At 39.3% G+C, this 14,988-nt stretch overlaps 1 protein-coding gene across 1 annotated transcript; it reads right to left on the bottom strand.

Moving 5' to 3' along the window:
* Positions 1-2,496: 2,496 nt before the first annotated feature.
* On the bottom strand, positions 2,497-14,483 carry CTNNBIP1 (catenin beta interacting protein 1; the record flags this gene model as incomplete). The annotated part of the gene is made up of 3 exons (XM_082009481.1): positions 2,497-2,555; positions 13,819-13,909; positions 14,388-14,483. 3 exons carry the CDS (start codon positions 14,481-14,483, stop codon positions 2,497-2,499), a joined length of 246 nt encoding a protein of 81 aa, XP_081865607.1.
* Between the last annotated feature and the right edge of the window lie 505 nt (positions 14,484-14,988).

Genomic DNA, 14,988 nt, shown 5'->3' with positions numbered 1-14,988 from the left:
GTTAAGAAATCACCAGTAGGGAGGGGGAGAGCACACAGGTGACAAAGCAAGCACAAATGTTCTCAAGAGACTACATCTCCTCCAGTTTATGAATCCCAAATCACGGTGTTACACAATACATTGTCTTTTCTCAATATATCCTTCTCAAAATATTACTCAAGACTCCAAGTTGGGAGTCTACATGGAAGTGCTCCACAAAGGTGAAGCATGTATTTTCCATTTGGCGGTTTAACACTATAATAAATCAGTAAGAAACAAGAGTAGCTATTAAAAACTGTATCCCCCCCGCCCCCAGTTACATCTTAGTGAAAAGATTAAGCCACATAAACACTTCACTTCTCTCCTTGAAAAGATTTAACAGCTCAGAAATGCTATAGATATACATGGAGGATGCTTGACAATGACAGGCCACCACAATCCAGCCCACTCGTTCCAGCCAGCAGCCAGAAACACGCATATCCCCTTAAATTAACCCTTTAAGGGCTGCCCCCCTTTGCACCAAAGTTAAAATAATGCGTCTTAGGCAACCAGGTCAAAATTTAAAGAATCTTTTGGGCTCTTTCCTGGTTTATTTTAACACAGAAGTTTCTTATCTGGCCCCAACAAACAGGGGTAAAAGATTTACTTTCACATTGAACTTTACAAAGCTGCAACTGAATCAAAAGGATGTTTTTCATAAATAGATGTACAGTTGTTCTCATTACACAGTATTTATTTGCTCAAGGTAACTTCCCTCCTTGTGCTCACGTTCTTCCCTCTCGTTCTTCCTTTTGCATACATTCCATGGTTTCTCTCAAGCTTCTTCCCCATTTTGAGACCGTAACAGCATACTTTCATCATAATTTCTTGCCATGAAAATGGCCATGTCGTCACAGTCAGATTCTGGAATTGTTACTTCAAATAATTAACAACCACATGAAAGGAACCAGTAACAGGTGAATGGAGTTCTGCTTTAATAGATTTCGAAACATCTTAAAGTCAGTGCAACCCACAGGAAAATCTAGAACTATTGTAATGACGACCTGCACATACGAGAGAAAACGAAGTGCTAGGTTTTCAGCAGCAGTGCAAGAAATTTTATGTGCAGATTCCTGAACAGACAGTGCACTTTGGGAATATCATTGCAGGTTTTTCAGTTTGTAAATGTGCGTGTGTGTTTTAAAGCCCTGCAACTACTAAGAGGGTAAACCTGTGCCACCTGTATACTGACTATGGGACAGCTTAATGCAGTGCTACCGCCTTTTGGAATAGTGCCTAAAGAAAATGGTATTATCTTAGGATCCAGATAATTTCCGTATCACCAAACGGTTGCAAGGAGCCAAACCACATACAATTTTTCAAGTGACTAGAAACTTAGTTTATTAAAGCCCAGTGCAAATTGGATTTAAGTTAATGATCATTAATTTTAACTTATGTGAGAGCTAGTCTTGTGCAGCAATTAAAGGGTTAAAGTGGAACTATATGTAGTATTTTAAGCAAGTTCACATATTCTCTATACAAATTTGGCAAATTCATGTCACAGCCATAGACCTCTTTCTTGCAATTCCTGCAAAATATCTACAGCTCCTCTGTCAGAAGCAAAGAGAGAAGCCACCTGAAGAGCCAGGTCTACCAGGAGTGCATAGTACAGCCCAACAGTAGCACAGAACGGCTGGCCAGCTCCGTGTCCCAGCTTAGACAGGTAGGCTTACTGAACTAAATATGCTTTCGACACATGCTCCCAAAAGAGCTTGAGGCCACAGAGCAGATGAGTATGGAAAAACTGATTGCATCAGAAACACTGCAGCCAATAGGAAATCAAACCCATGGTTTCAAAGCCAATCAAAAACCAAAACAAACCCAAAAAAGCAAGCATTTATACGTGTGTAGATGTAATAAATATTGCAAAGCACGTTCGTTTTTTTTCCCCAAGTCAGTAAGTATAAAGAAATAACCAATGCACCAAAACATCACCTTTCTGCAATGAAAATGTTGAAGTCAGCAAAATACCTGCAAGCCAACTGAAGAGAAAGCATTCGCATTGTCAACCAATCACAAGTTGCTTCCAGTTCTATGCAGCCAAATCAAACCCTCTTCAAATTCCTAAGTTTGACCTAAATAAGCACCACAGCATGAAAAGCTTCTTTAGAAGTAGGATGTCAAGAGACTTTCTTTAAAATACAAAATAAAATGCAAGATAAAAGGTTTTCATTGGTCAAGTTTGAAAAGTTGTCTTCCTTTAGCCAATCACAGCCTGTCCCTTTGCGCCAATCAAAAATACACCTTTAGGTTTGTCCTTAATTAACACAGCCCAGCTGAGTAGCAACAACTTAGAGGACTAGGTGGCTGTGAGGTGCATTCTGAGGGTTGGGCAAAGGGAAATAAAATTACAAAGGAGAAGGAACACCAAAGAACAATTAGGGTGGGCAAAGGAACTTATTAATGCTCAGCCATCCTCCTCTATCTTCAGGAATCTCACGGTCCTCTCCAGTTCTGTGTTGTTCAGGTATCCTGTAGTTACTGTCTTCTGTCTTCTGTCTCTGATCTGGAAAATGCCATCACAACATCCTCAGCACCTGTAATAACAATGGATACAGGAAAATGCGTGCCATAATTACTTCCTTCAAAGAACAACGGAGAGATGCAGTACCCAATCTGTCGTTCTACACATCCGTAAAATCAATAAGAAAGGAAAAAGAGGACTGAAAGAAGACAAAGCTGTGTTTTGTTATTTTTCTGGGACTGCAACCTAAGTGGTCCAAACACTTCAACAGTAGATTTAAAACAGTCCTTTGCAAGCCTAAGGAAATCAGTTTGTTTTGAAAGAAAACCAAGAACTCCTTGCTTTCACATATTTCGAAGCAGCAAGATTTAGAAAAATAAAGTTCATAGGACTGTCACCACAGGCATGTAGAGATAATCTTTTTTTTTTTTCCCTTGTAAACTCTGGCAGTGCGTAAGAGACTTATTGAGCTTCTCTGAAACACGAGGAACTCAACTGTTCGATAAAACTTGTACTGCCCTACGCATCACACCGTCCTTTTTAAGTGACATTTAGATATTCTTTATCTTTACATCTAGATATTCATTATTCTTTGCTTTTAAAAATAAAAATTGTTTCAATAGGCCTGCTGAAATGTTCCCCCCCCCATCACTTAAACACCCTTTATAAACTAACATATTTTGAAAACGTCCTATTCTCTAATGGAAGTGCAGTATTTTCTTTCAAACTGAAAGCTTGCATTTGCCCAACAGCTTTGCTCAGTAATGCTTTTATCCCTAGCCTGGAGAAGTCTTTTCCAGAATTCAGTGTGTGGACTTTCCCAGTTATTGGATTTCCTCCCCGCCCCCCCCAATTGAGGCTATCAACTGTGTCTAATTAACATCAAAACTCATGTCCCCTAAGCACAGAAAGATGTTATTACCTTCCTATAGTCATCTCCAAGTCTTTGCAAACGCTTTCAAGTGGGCATTTATCGTAGAAAGACCTGAATGGCGTGAGAATCATGTCTGATAAAGGCTTGTAAAGAACATTCCATGCTAAGCTCTCATTCTTCAAAAAGACACCTTGAGATCTCCAGAAGAGAAAATCCACCCTCTGGACTTCCTAAATATAGAGCATGGCCTAACAGGCACTTAAAGAGAAATGTCTCCAGGACAATATGGAAATAAAAATACATCATACACTAGTGTCAAAGCAGCGGTTTAAATCAATATCTCTAGTCTAGACAAGAACTGGAAAACAACCCTGAAGGGCTGAGTGCAATATTTTTAATTTCTGGTAAAAATCTGATCCCCAATAAAGTCAGATAAAAGTAAATGCTTTCTTTCATCTGTAGCTCCTCTAACAGCATTTATCTAACTGATTAGAAAATACGATGAATCCTCCAGTCATTGTCCATATAATTTCTAAAAACAATTTCCTCCATTCAAACGATCCTGAGTGTTTAAATGCAACAGATGACTCACAATGACTATTTTGGCCTCCATTAATTAATTAGGCTTGGCATAATTTCGCTTAATAAAAGTTTTTCTTCAAAGCTTCTATTAAAGGATTAGACAACAAAGTAGGAAATGCCAAAAGCAACACCTACTGCCTGTCCCATTCAGGTAACTGATCAGCTCCACAGAATTCTCCTACTGGTGTTTGGAAAGTTCAAACTGAACTTTGAATTGAGCATCAGCATGTAAAAATTCTCCAGTCTTTTACCTGAAGCAGTGTATCAAGAAGCAGATTTCAGCTTTGTGCCCCAAGCAACTTCTGCCTATACACCTGCATACAAGGTAAAAGAGAGGACTAATAAAAATTCCTCATCTGTTATAAATATATGAATTCCATTTCTCAGTTATCTAATTTGCTCTTTAGTCATAGAAGGAGAAGTGGCCAAAAAACAGGGGAGACAAGATGGTTGTAAATTCCCTTTTCCAATACCTTAAAAATTAAACCAATGCTTATGAAATGCAACTGCATTTATTTTTATACACCTCACAATTTGTTATACGCACTCAAAGGAGAAAACATTAAGGACCAAGCAGTAGTTTGTTTTCCATATGTAGGACCCCTGTCTTATAGAACATCAAAAACTGCTCTGATGCTCCCTCTTGCCAACACTCAGAAGCCCTGCAGTCATCTCCCTTTTCATCTCCTCCACAAACTGGTTTTTTCCTTGATGAAAACATAAATGATATATAGCACTAGCATCCAGCTCTGAATTAACAACTTGCCACGTTGATTTTTTTTTTTTTTTTTTAAATGCATAAGAACTACCAGCCTCTACAAAAAGAAGGATTTTATTTGCAAGGATTCTGAAAAACACTTCTATACTAACAAGAGGAGAGAGCAATGACACTTAGAGGCATTCAGGACGCAAGCGCACGTGAAGCACAACCTATGCCGCCGTATTTTACACACATCCCCCTTTAAAGTCAAGGAGGCTTTGCTACGCAAGTCCAGAGCAGCTGGAGTAGCCTAGCAACCGCGAAATTGCGGATGACATCACATTTGCACAAGAGATGAGCCGGATTACTTAACAGATGTTGACTGTTTTCCTGGGGTCTCCCCTTTCTACGGTTTAATATGAAAAAACCTCTTACAACCATCCTTACAAGTTCCATGCAGAAGGGGAAATTCCATTCCAGATAATCACGCCACCCCAAAACCAGACAGGTCAGTATTTCCGCCCGTCCCGAACCGCTCCGGCTTTCGGCACCGCGGCGATGCACAGCGCCCTGTGGCGAGCACACAGCCGCGTGAAACACACAACGATGGGCACAAAGGAGGTTGGGAATTCGGCAGCTCATTCTGGCTTTCACAATCAAAACGGCTATCGCCGACGAGCGCCTCGCGCTCAGCTCGCTCCTGTTCTCATCTTCTAGGCCCACCCGGCACAGCTTCGGCACCGGCGGCACTGTCAACACGAACTTCTGGTAACTTGCCATTTGCCGGGACTTCGAATAGGAAGAGAGAAGGGAGTACAAGAAATACAGCTTGTCAATACAACAGGAAAACAGAAAAAGCCAAATTTGAAAACAGTGTTCTATCTGGAGGGAAAAGCAAGAGTACAATTGTGAAAGTGTGGAAAATGCTTGAATGCCTACAGCATTACTGAATTATTACGGGCATTCGAAAGAAAGAAGTAGAACAGTGGAAGAATGGGGTTAGAATTCAAGGGTTCAGTCTCTCACAGCCAAAGCGAACTGCACAGTCGGTGTGCAGTATCCTTGTTTTATCACCATGTAATTACGATGACTACTGTTTTAGTTACCTGAAATCGTGAACAAAGTGCGCGTGGTTTTTTTTTATCATAACAGCATTAAAAAGCATGCTCCCTCTCTGATGTTCTTTATCACTTTATGATACATAGCTTCCCATATGGTACTTTTTAAATTAAGATAGGCAATCGGTACAAGAACCAAGGTGAGTCAACAATTCATTAAGGAAAGATTATGAATTGTGTTTGAAAGGATAATCGTTGGGCTGAAAAGGAGATTAGGACTGCACTTTCTCAATGGTTGGCCTTTGCACTAATTTTACTTCATACTTTCATAAATGATCCTGGAACAGAAAACTAGTCATATACTAATGAAATCTGATGGCAATACGAAGTTGGAAAGTTCTGCCAAAAGACCAGGCAGCAGCAAAACAATATACAGGAACGAACAGGATAGCAGTGACGACCAGAGGTGGCAAAAGGGGTTTAGCTATTCATTTTAGAATGGAAGAAAAAAGAAAAGATAAAGAGTAGAAGTGATATATTTCTATGTTTCATGGCACAGTTTTAAACAAGATTAGTAAAGAATGGATTTTATATACAATTGTGAACAATTTTGTTATCTCCTGCTCCCTCCTCAGCTCCTTTCGTTATTTGGCAGAACCGCCGATGTTTTCATTTGCAGGAATTACATGGAATCCAGCATTTGCAAGAGCCTCGGGCAATTGCCTTTAAAAAGACAATTTGATCTATCAAATAGAAGATATTACCTTCAAGGTACACAAGTAAGTGGGTGGGTAACCCAAGGGCACCATACCCAATAGAACATCTTGCAATAAAGACTCAAGCCTATGCTGATTTCTTTTATTCTCACATTAAACATCCAATTTTATATTTAGTGAGGCGATACGTTATTACAAAGAGGAAGATATCCTTTGCCCAAACAGCAGCAGCCATCTAGAAAGTTCTTGCAGGCTATCACATCTGACACTAGCGTGAAGTTATGGGTACAGGAGACCATCTACTTCACACCAAAACCAGCAGCTCCCAGACAACATCAGCCCACTCACTTTCAACACACATATCGCTGCCCTCTGGGTATTGCACCTTATTTTATATTCACTATCAAAAGAGACAGTTCGTTATCCAGCACTTCTCCATTCTTCATGAGCACCATGACTCTTGACTGGGATATAAAAGGCAGTAGTATTTCCCAGATCCAGAACCAGTTTGTTCAGGGGACTTGCAAAAGGGAAGATACCTTCATCTCCATAAGCCAAGTAGTTAGTTATAACAATTCCACAATCTTTTGAAGGGCAGTAAGTCCTCCTGGTTTTAGCTGAGCATTTCAATGATCTGAAAAGAGAATGGAAAACTTCTCTGCTGAACTCGAGTAAGGGTAAGAGCGCAGTATGCAAATGAAAGGGATACTCTCATCAGTGCTTTCACCTTCCAGAAGCCACTTACGGAACATGATTATTTCGGAAGATGCCCTGTAGCAAAAGTACATTCTGGGTGACATTTGTCCCGAAAAAGGTCATCCACATTTTTCAGCACAAAAGCAGGTTTTGTTCAAGACCAGTCCTACAACCCAAGCTACCCAGAGCTAGATGAAACCAATCTAACAAGTCTGCTCATTAAGCAATTTTACAGCCGCTTGTGCTTATGTACCAATACAAACATTTCCAGAGAATAGAGCAGGGGTTTCTATGGGGTGAAAGGAAAGCAGGGATTGAAGAACTAGTGAATAGAGCTTCTGCTGCAGTCCCACTTGGCTCCCACAACGGATGTTTTCTTTCCAATCAAGTAAAAAAAATACAAAAAGGAGAGCACAGGTTATAAAGTTAAGCTGCACAGTGCCAAAAGCCTGCAACTAAGACAATAGGATGGTGAAGCATGTTTACTTTTAGCACATCCTTCCCTGAGCTTTGCACTTCCAGTAATTAATGTATAGAACAATGAAATAGGCAGCCTTATACCTGACCTGACATTCTATACATACAGCTTCTCTCTCCATAGCTGTCCCTTTTCTGGGCACACATTTCTACACTGAAATAGAGACTTACATATACCCAATTGAAAATATTCGCCATCTTCTTTCATGAACAAACATTAATTGCCACAAACTTTCAGACGTGCAAATACTTCTCCCATTTCTTCAGCCTTACACTTTCTCAACCTCATCCTTCCTAGAAATTAACAGTAATTAACTGGTGGGCCTATCTCCTGTCTTAAAAAGCAATAGTGACAGTCCTACCCCGCTAACTTCCAAAAAAATCATGCTGCAATTATGTTCTAATTGCAGTTTGGATTGCTGAATTTAGTAGTTCTTTTACAACACTTGGACTTCAGTCTTAGCAAGCCAAGATGATCTGAAGGTCAAATAACTTTACCGCCCAACGGTAAAGACTGTAGATAGCCACTGAGCTTAGCACATGCAACTGCTAATCAGTTCACCTAAGTTTCAGAAAATTTCCCCAAGGTGACTGAAGCTAATGCTTTCCACAGCAAGTACTCACCTACAATGATATCAAGCCAGTAGGGTACAAGCAAGATTAAAAACACACTACCTTAACACAAAGGAAGATGCTAACTGGCACATCTAACAACTGCTATTTCCAAGTGTTCTTTGAATGATCAGTAGATACATATACCCGATTTGTTTGCAGTTACCTGCAAAATTAAACTCAAAAAAGCCTTTAAGAGATCAGAAGGTTAAGTCTGTCATGGATTTCTGAAAGCTGCCAAATTAAAAAAAGTCTTTACTTCTCTCAAGATCTTTGTGTACACACATTTCTTCAATCACATTCCAGCAACTATCTTCCAAACATTAACTTTTCTCTGAAATTTCCCAGTATTAGTATCCTAGCCTGGCATTCTAAAAACACAACGTGCACTGCTGAGAGGAGGAGCACGTTAAAATAAGCATTGTGTTCCAAAGAATAAAACTACACTGAGAAGAGCTCGATCTCCATTTCTCCACCGCCCTCTGGTATTTCATGACCACGGTCCCCCTCCTAACCCCACAAGCAGCCTGGGTTCATTTTGAATATCCTAGTGCTAGTTCCAGAGAACGCCTCTAACCCAGCCAAGGCATGTGTTTGCATCTCAGCTTTGCCCTCCCCACGGGACCAGCTTTCTTCAAGAACCAGCAGAACGCTCCTGTTGCTATAGGAACAACAGAGCTGTGATCACCAAGGTCTTAGTATAATTCACATACCATGCTTACTAGCCGCACAGCTTCCATTTACAGATTTGCCAGAGCAGCGACTTAAGAAAGCCAAGTGCTAGCCTACCGTTTAGAAATGTAAGTAACTGGGAAACAGGAAATAGGTTTTTTATGCAGAGGATGCTTCTGTGCATGTAACTTCCCAAGAGGCATTTCGCTTGCATTAAAAATATGTGAGAAAGCCTTAATTTCATAATTTCAAGCTCAAGAAACCTAATGAGTCTGAGCTGCGTTAGTTCTTGCTGCAATGCAGGGAAGACGACTAATATGTTAATATCTCAAAACAGCTCATGATTACATCCACTCCCTAGCATATACACTGGTTGAAGAGAGATGCCTTTGGGTTCCTCAGGTATTCTTGAAGCCATAAAAACAAAACAAGACACCACCCACAGATGTCAGCTAAGAAGGTCCCTGAGTAAAGAAAAATGTCCTTATATTTTGCACTTTCATATAGATGTTAACAACATTACAGCAACGACTGAAAACTAAAATGGTTATAAAAAAATGTAAGCATGACATTCATGTTTAATCGCCTAATACTAAATTTAAGTATTAAATACTTCAGCTTAGAGTTTTATAACCGTTTTTCAGGCTTGGGTTACTGAGCTCTCATCCCCTCTGCTAGCAGTTCACCTTCCAATGGATAATAAAGTATTTTTAATACATCAGATAAGCCTCGTAACTGCCACGGATGCAACAAAACTGTCGGGATCACCTGAAGAAGAGAATGGGCGAACAGGCCAAAATGTTAATAAAAGTGGCTAAAATACCAAGCTACGTACAGAATCGAGACACCTGAATTGCGTAAACATTCCTTGCTCTTGGTGGACTGTAGCCCGTGTTAGGGAGACAGCACCTCTAGAGAAGTGTATCAAAGTCAACACACTGAGGGACTAAGCACTTCCTGAGATTCTGGAATACACTGAAAGGAAAAGGCAAATAGGGCTGTAAAAAAAAAAAAAAGACTATTTTACTATTTTAAGACTGGAGCACATGTTCTGGCCATTCAAGATCCCTTGACAGATCTGTTGCTCTAGTATAGGTTGTGGCTATGAATGTAAAGAGTTTAGAACAGATACTAGAAAGATTTGCACTAATTTCAATTTGGTATCTGCTACAGCGCATCAGAGAGTCCTGGACATATGTCATTACTACCCGATTTGCACAACAATATTCAGTAATGCAACTGGAATAACTTTGAACTTCCTGGCAAGAAACAAGATTCACTTCAACAGTATACAACGTAGATGCTTCGAAAGTGAAGGTGTTCCAAATGTACACTTCAAAGGTAAAAGCAGATTTCTAAACAATCTTAAAGCACAGTGATTTCGTATGTCTGAACTGACTAATTCCTTTTAAAAGCAAGATGGGAAATTAAAAGACATAGAGTTTGATTTCTCCTCTTCCTATAAAAATCAGTACAAACTGAAAGGGAGTCTTCAGGCTTGTTTAAAAGTTACAGAGGTGTTCCAAGATGCTTCTTGATCAAAATTAGCAATTAACTTCTATTGCTGAACTCTAAGACAGTAAGCAGAGTATCATGGAGGAACTTTAAATGTCAGAGATATTGTCATTAATAGTGGCTCACTGAAGGTTTATGGAACAAGCACTTTAATTCAGCAGGGACGAGGGTAAACTTCTTTCTTCAATCCACTGTCACATTGCTGCTAATATATATTGGACACATAGGTTGCAGTGACTCCCTGTGGTCAAACAAATGGACTCAACAAAGAAGCTGACAGATCTTTACCAGAGACCATAGTAGGGAGCACCATACAGTGATAAGCTCAGCACTCTTACCTCAGGTAATTCCCGAGGCCACCAGCCAGCTGTTCTAAGACAGCATTTCATAGATGCACAGCAAAAAAGCATAAAAATTGTAATAGAGACTGTGAAACGCTTACAAAATTCTGGACCATCCATCCTCTATACTCAAAAAAACCCCAAACTAACCCAACAAACCAAACCAAACGACCTTCCTGTAATTCTGAAGTCGGACTACAGCATATTTAAGTGGCACACAAAAATTTGCATGTCTGTAACAAAGCCTTTAGAGTGCTAAGGCCAAGAATGTCATTCCCTTTTTTGGACCGAAATGAGGGTATGAAATCAGCTTTCTGTCTTTTGTGTGCCTGCTGGAGGAAAATGACCCTAAAGATGGGTCTGGGACAAGTTAGGCTGAGAGCAATCTGTCCTACTATTGGAAGAAAAGATTGTGAAAACAACTGACATACCAACTCTTTGTACGTTAAATAACACACATTTTAGCTGTTGTGTAAGGCAAGTTGCATAAAGGGGAAAAAAAAAAAAATCCTCCAGAGGAGATTCAATGAAAACAGCAGAAAAGTAGGGAGGAAAATTCCTTTAAGCGTTCTTGAAGAACACAAATACTAAAAGTACCTCAGCATGTGGACTTGGGACAGGTTTTTTCCATGCAAGATAATGCCATCTAGTGGAGATGGAATCTCCCTTAAGATGGCAAATTGGACACCTATAAAATTTATATTCTCTATTTCCAATATTTTCATAATCGGCCCATCGTGTTTCACCAAAATCAGGATATAGCAAAAGGTACACACAGATGGCAATGACTGCTGCTGCATGACCACCACACCTAATAGCAAAGAACAACATTACCATCACTGACTGTTAGAAATCTGGAAAGATTTCTAAGGAAAACAGAGTCCTGAGCAATACATTATAGTTGCTTACGTCTATACAGCATACTACAGATTCATCCTTCTCCAAACGAAAAAGTATTTGGCTACGTTTCCCGATTTTCATTTGTTCTTCATGCTATTCACTACTTAATTTGGAGAGATGGCATATCTGAATATCGAAAGAACCAACATCCTTTCCCACTTCTCTAAATATTTTAACTATTTTCTCTCTTTGTTCTTTTTTCCCCTACCAAGAAAAATCTTTATGGTCAGGCCACCAGTTTAATTATAATTTGGGAGGATCAAAGGTAGATTGTGGGGTCAAATCACCCAGAAGCGTCTCAGATTAGATCAAAGCAAGCATCAACATGGAGGACTTCGCTTCCCTATGGACAAAGATTTAAGAACCTTCAAGGACTTCAAGAAAATCATGACAGAGAAATCTGTTAGCATATGTTCAAATATGGGACAAAAAAGCCTTTTTGAACAATGTATGAAGCTCTTACATTTCCCATATTGCATTAGTGAGTCTAGAAGCACACTTAAATAACTGTTGGTCTCTCTTTTGATTACGCTTAAAAGTTATGTCAAAATTCAATTTTTTGAGTCTCCAAAGCCCTCCACAAACTAAGAAAATAGAATTTTACAGATAATAAAACCAGACAGTTTAGAAAAGAAACTTAGATCAAGCTGTGCAGGAGCACAGCTGTACAAAATATCTGTATCCCCTGCTGGACTTCTGTTTTTATTATCTCTTCCTTGCCAAAGTGCAGGTAATTCAGCATTTATTTTCCTTGTGAGAAGCATAACTACTTCAGGGATAATGCTGAAAAATGCCAACTGCAACTAAGACAGTCTTTCTTAACTGAATATATCTACCTCAGTTTTCGATGAGAAAGAGGCAAATTTTCACCTTAGACTGGCAGAAAAACTTAGAATTCTGAGCCAAAACATGTCATTATATCTATCTCCACCAATCCCCCAGCTATGTGAGGAATGAATACGCAGGCTTAAAACTGAAGAGCAAGTTTGTGCAGGCTACGTTTCTAATGGTTTTCTAAATGTCTTAGATCTATATTCAATTTCTGCTCAACTCAGTTCTTTCTGGCACACGAGTCTTACAACTTTCCTTCAATACCAAATTCTACATGACGAATGTGATCTGGCACGAGGCTTATGAAGGGGAGAAAAAAAAAAATCAGAAACACACATTCAGGTTCAGAAGACATTAGTAGATTCAGAGCAGCACCACACAATTGTTTACCAAGACGTCTGCAAAGAATTCACAAAAGCAGTACATACTTCATCCCCTTAGCAGGAATCTAAACAAACCAAAGCAGATTTCTAAACTTAATTCATGTCTACTATCCCTGTCTGGAAATTCATTACATTGTGCAAATTAAAGAAATGCAATGGGAAAAAAATTCCTTCTATTGCTAAACTTTCCCTCTTACTCTGCTGAAACAGTAACATTGCACTTCCACATTCATAGAAATGTGACAAACAAAAGATGTCGTTAGATGATTACATTTTATTTTGTGAGAAAAGTGTTATCAAGCAACTAGAGTCATAGTAACTACATTATCATACATGCATAACAAATTACTTTTGTACCTTAGAAAGCTCTATCTACTTTACATTTTTTGTCCTAAAACTCCCAGATTGAAGCATACAAAGAAAGCGTTTGCCATCCACAGGCTTGTTCCTTTCTAAGCACAGATGTCCAGTTTAAGAACAAATATAAAAATTCAGATGAAAATTCATCTTATGCAGAGGATCCATACTGAATACAGTAAGACACACTCAGAACTAGAGGGACCTATGTATGCCTGAACTTCACTTACAGCAAAAGAAATCAATCAGGTTAAAATTTATTTCTTTTTAATGTATTACATTGCATAGGAAGCTATACACATGCATTTAGTTCACAGGACTTTGGCCATCAATGTTTTGAGTTATCATGGAGAATAAGATGTTTTAACAACCTTCTTCATCCTAGTGAATCTTGGGTATAGCCAAGACTGACTTCACCTGTTAAAATAACATCACCTGTTGAACAGTACACTCTAGTTCTCTGCCAAAGATTAGAGCAGGCAATAACTTGCATATCCCAGATTGAATGATGTGTTTAAGTAGGTGGCATATTAATCCAGAAATACAGGAACCTAAATTTGGTATTTTCTGAGACTGTTCTCCCAGATTAAACAAACACAAAGCAAACAAATCCAGTACTCACCCTGATCAATTGAGTGTTGAGGAAGCTGGCTAAGTTGGCTATTCACGACACCTGCGTACGTGCGCAAGAACTCCTCTTCACTAGCGGTCAGCTGGAAACGTAGAAAGAGTCAGTCAGCAAAAATGAAAATGAAGAAAGTGTGAAGATATTATCTCCCACTTCCCAAAAAGAAACGTCACAGTTGCCTCTACTCTACTCCACCAGTTTAATCAACCGTTATCTGTGCAAACTATACCATCAGCAAAGGACACAGCAGCAAACTGGTCGGAGAGATTCAAAGTCACCTTAAAGCAGTTGCTTTATTTTGCTGGTTTTCCAATAATGAAAAAACTTCACTATATATAGAGAAATGATCAGATGCTCAGACTTAGTTTCAGGCATCACAAGACCCATAATATTTAAGCAAAAATCAATTGTGTTTAACTGCAGATAACGGTTAAACCAATGACAGCTAAAACTATTCAATGATAAAACCAGACCATCACCTGCCCGTCTCAGTAAGCACTATCCCAGTTACTACAAAATTGCCTGGAAAGCCACAAAACTTGGGCTATGACAGCACATCTTACATTTGATCCCATCTTCCTCAGCATGAGTAGGACTCTCACTTTCTGCTGAATATACATCTCCTCCGGACTCTTTCCGGGGACGCCCTCACGGTTCATTCCCCTCCTGCCAGCTCCTGGATTTCCTGAAGATTTAAAATTAGCAAAAGACAAACTAAAATAGGTAATGGGGTATAATAAGAATAATAGGAAAAGTTTAATTTCCAAACTACCTATTTTTCACCAGTGGGCAGACCGCTTAATAGCCTGGGAGAACAAGGAATCGCATGCTTCAAAGTAATCCTTAAAAATTTGAACAGCTCAGTTGGGCCTTACATATGCAACACAAATATTCAAAGAGGCTGATGTTCACATCCTTACTAGCTCATTATCTGTTGTTGCATTACTGCACGAGTAGAGAGAATTCTAACAACTAGATGAAAGAATCACCCTGACAGAAGAGTCCGTGGTTTTGGTTTTTTCCCATAAATATGCACAACCAGTATGAAAACAGGATGCAGAATGCACAGCCATCAAGCCTGCAATGGCTAAACAAAAGCTGGATGAAATCTAAACTCTTAAGTCTTCCTCCTCTCTTTTTTCTTTTTCGTATCATTTAGTTAAT

This window comes from Phaethon aethereus (genome assembly GCF_964289735.1).
Source record: "Phaethon aethereus genome assembly, chromosome: 21".
Classification (NCBI taxonomy): domain Eukaryota; kingdom Metazoa; phylum Chordata; class Aves; order Phaethontiformes; family Phaethontidae; genus Phaethon; species Phaethon aethereus.
Note: the sequence above shows the minus strand (reverse complement) of the source record. Positions and strands in the feature narration are given on the sequence as shown.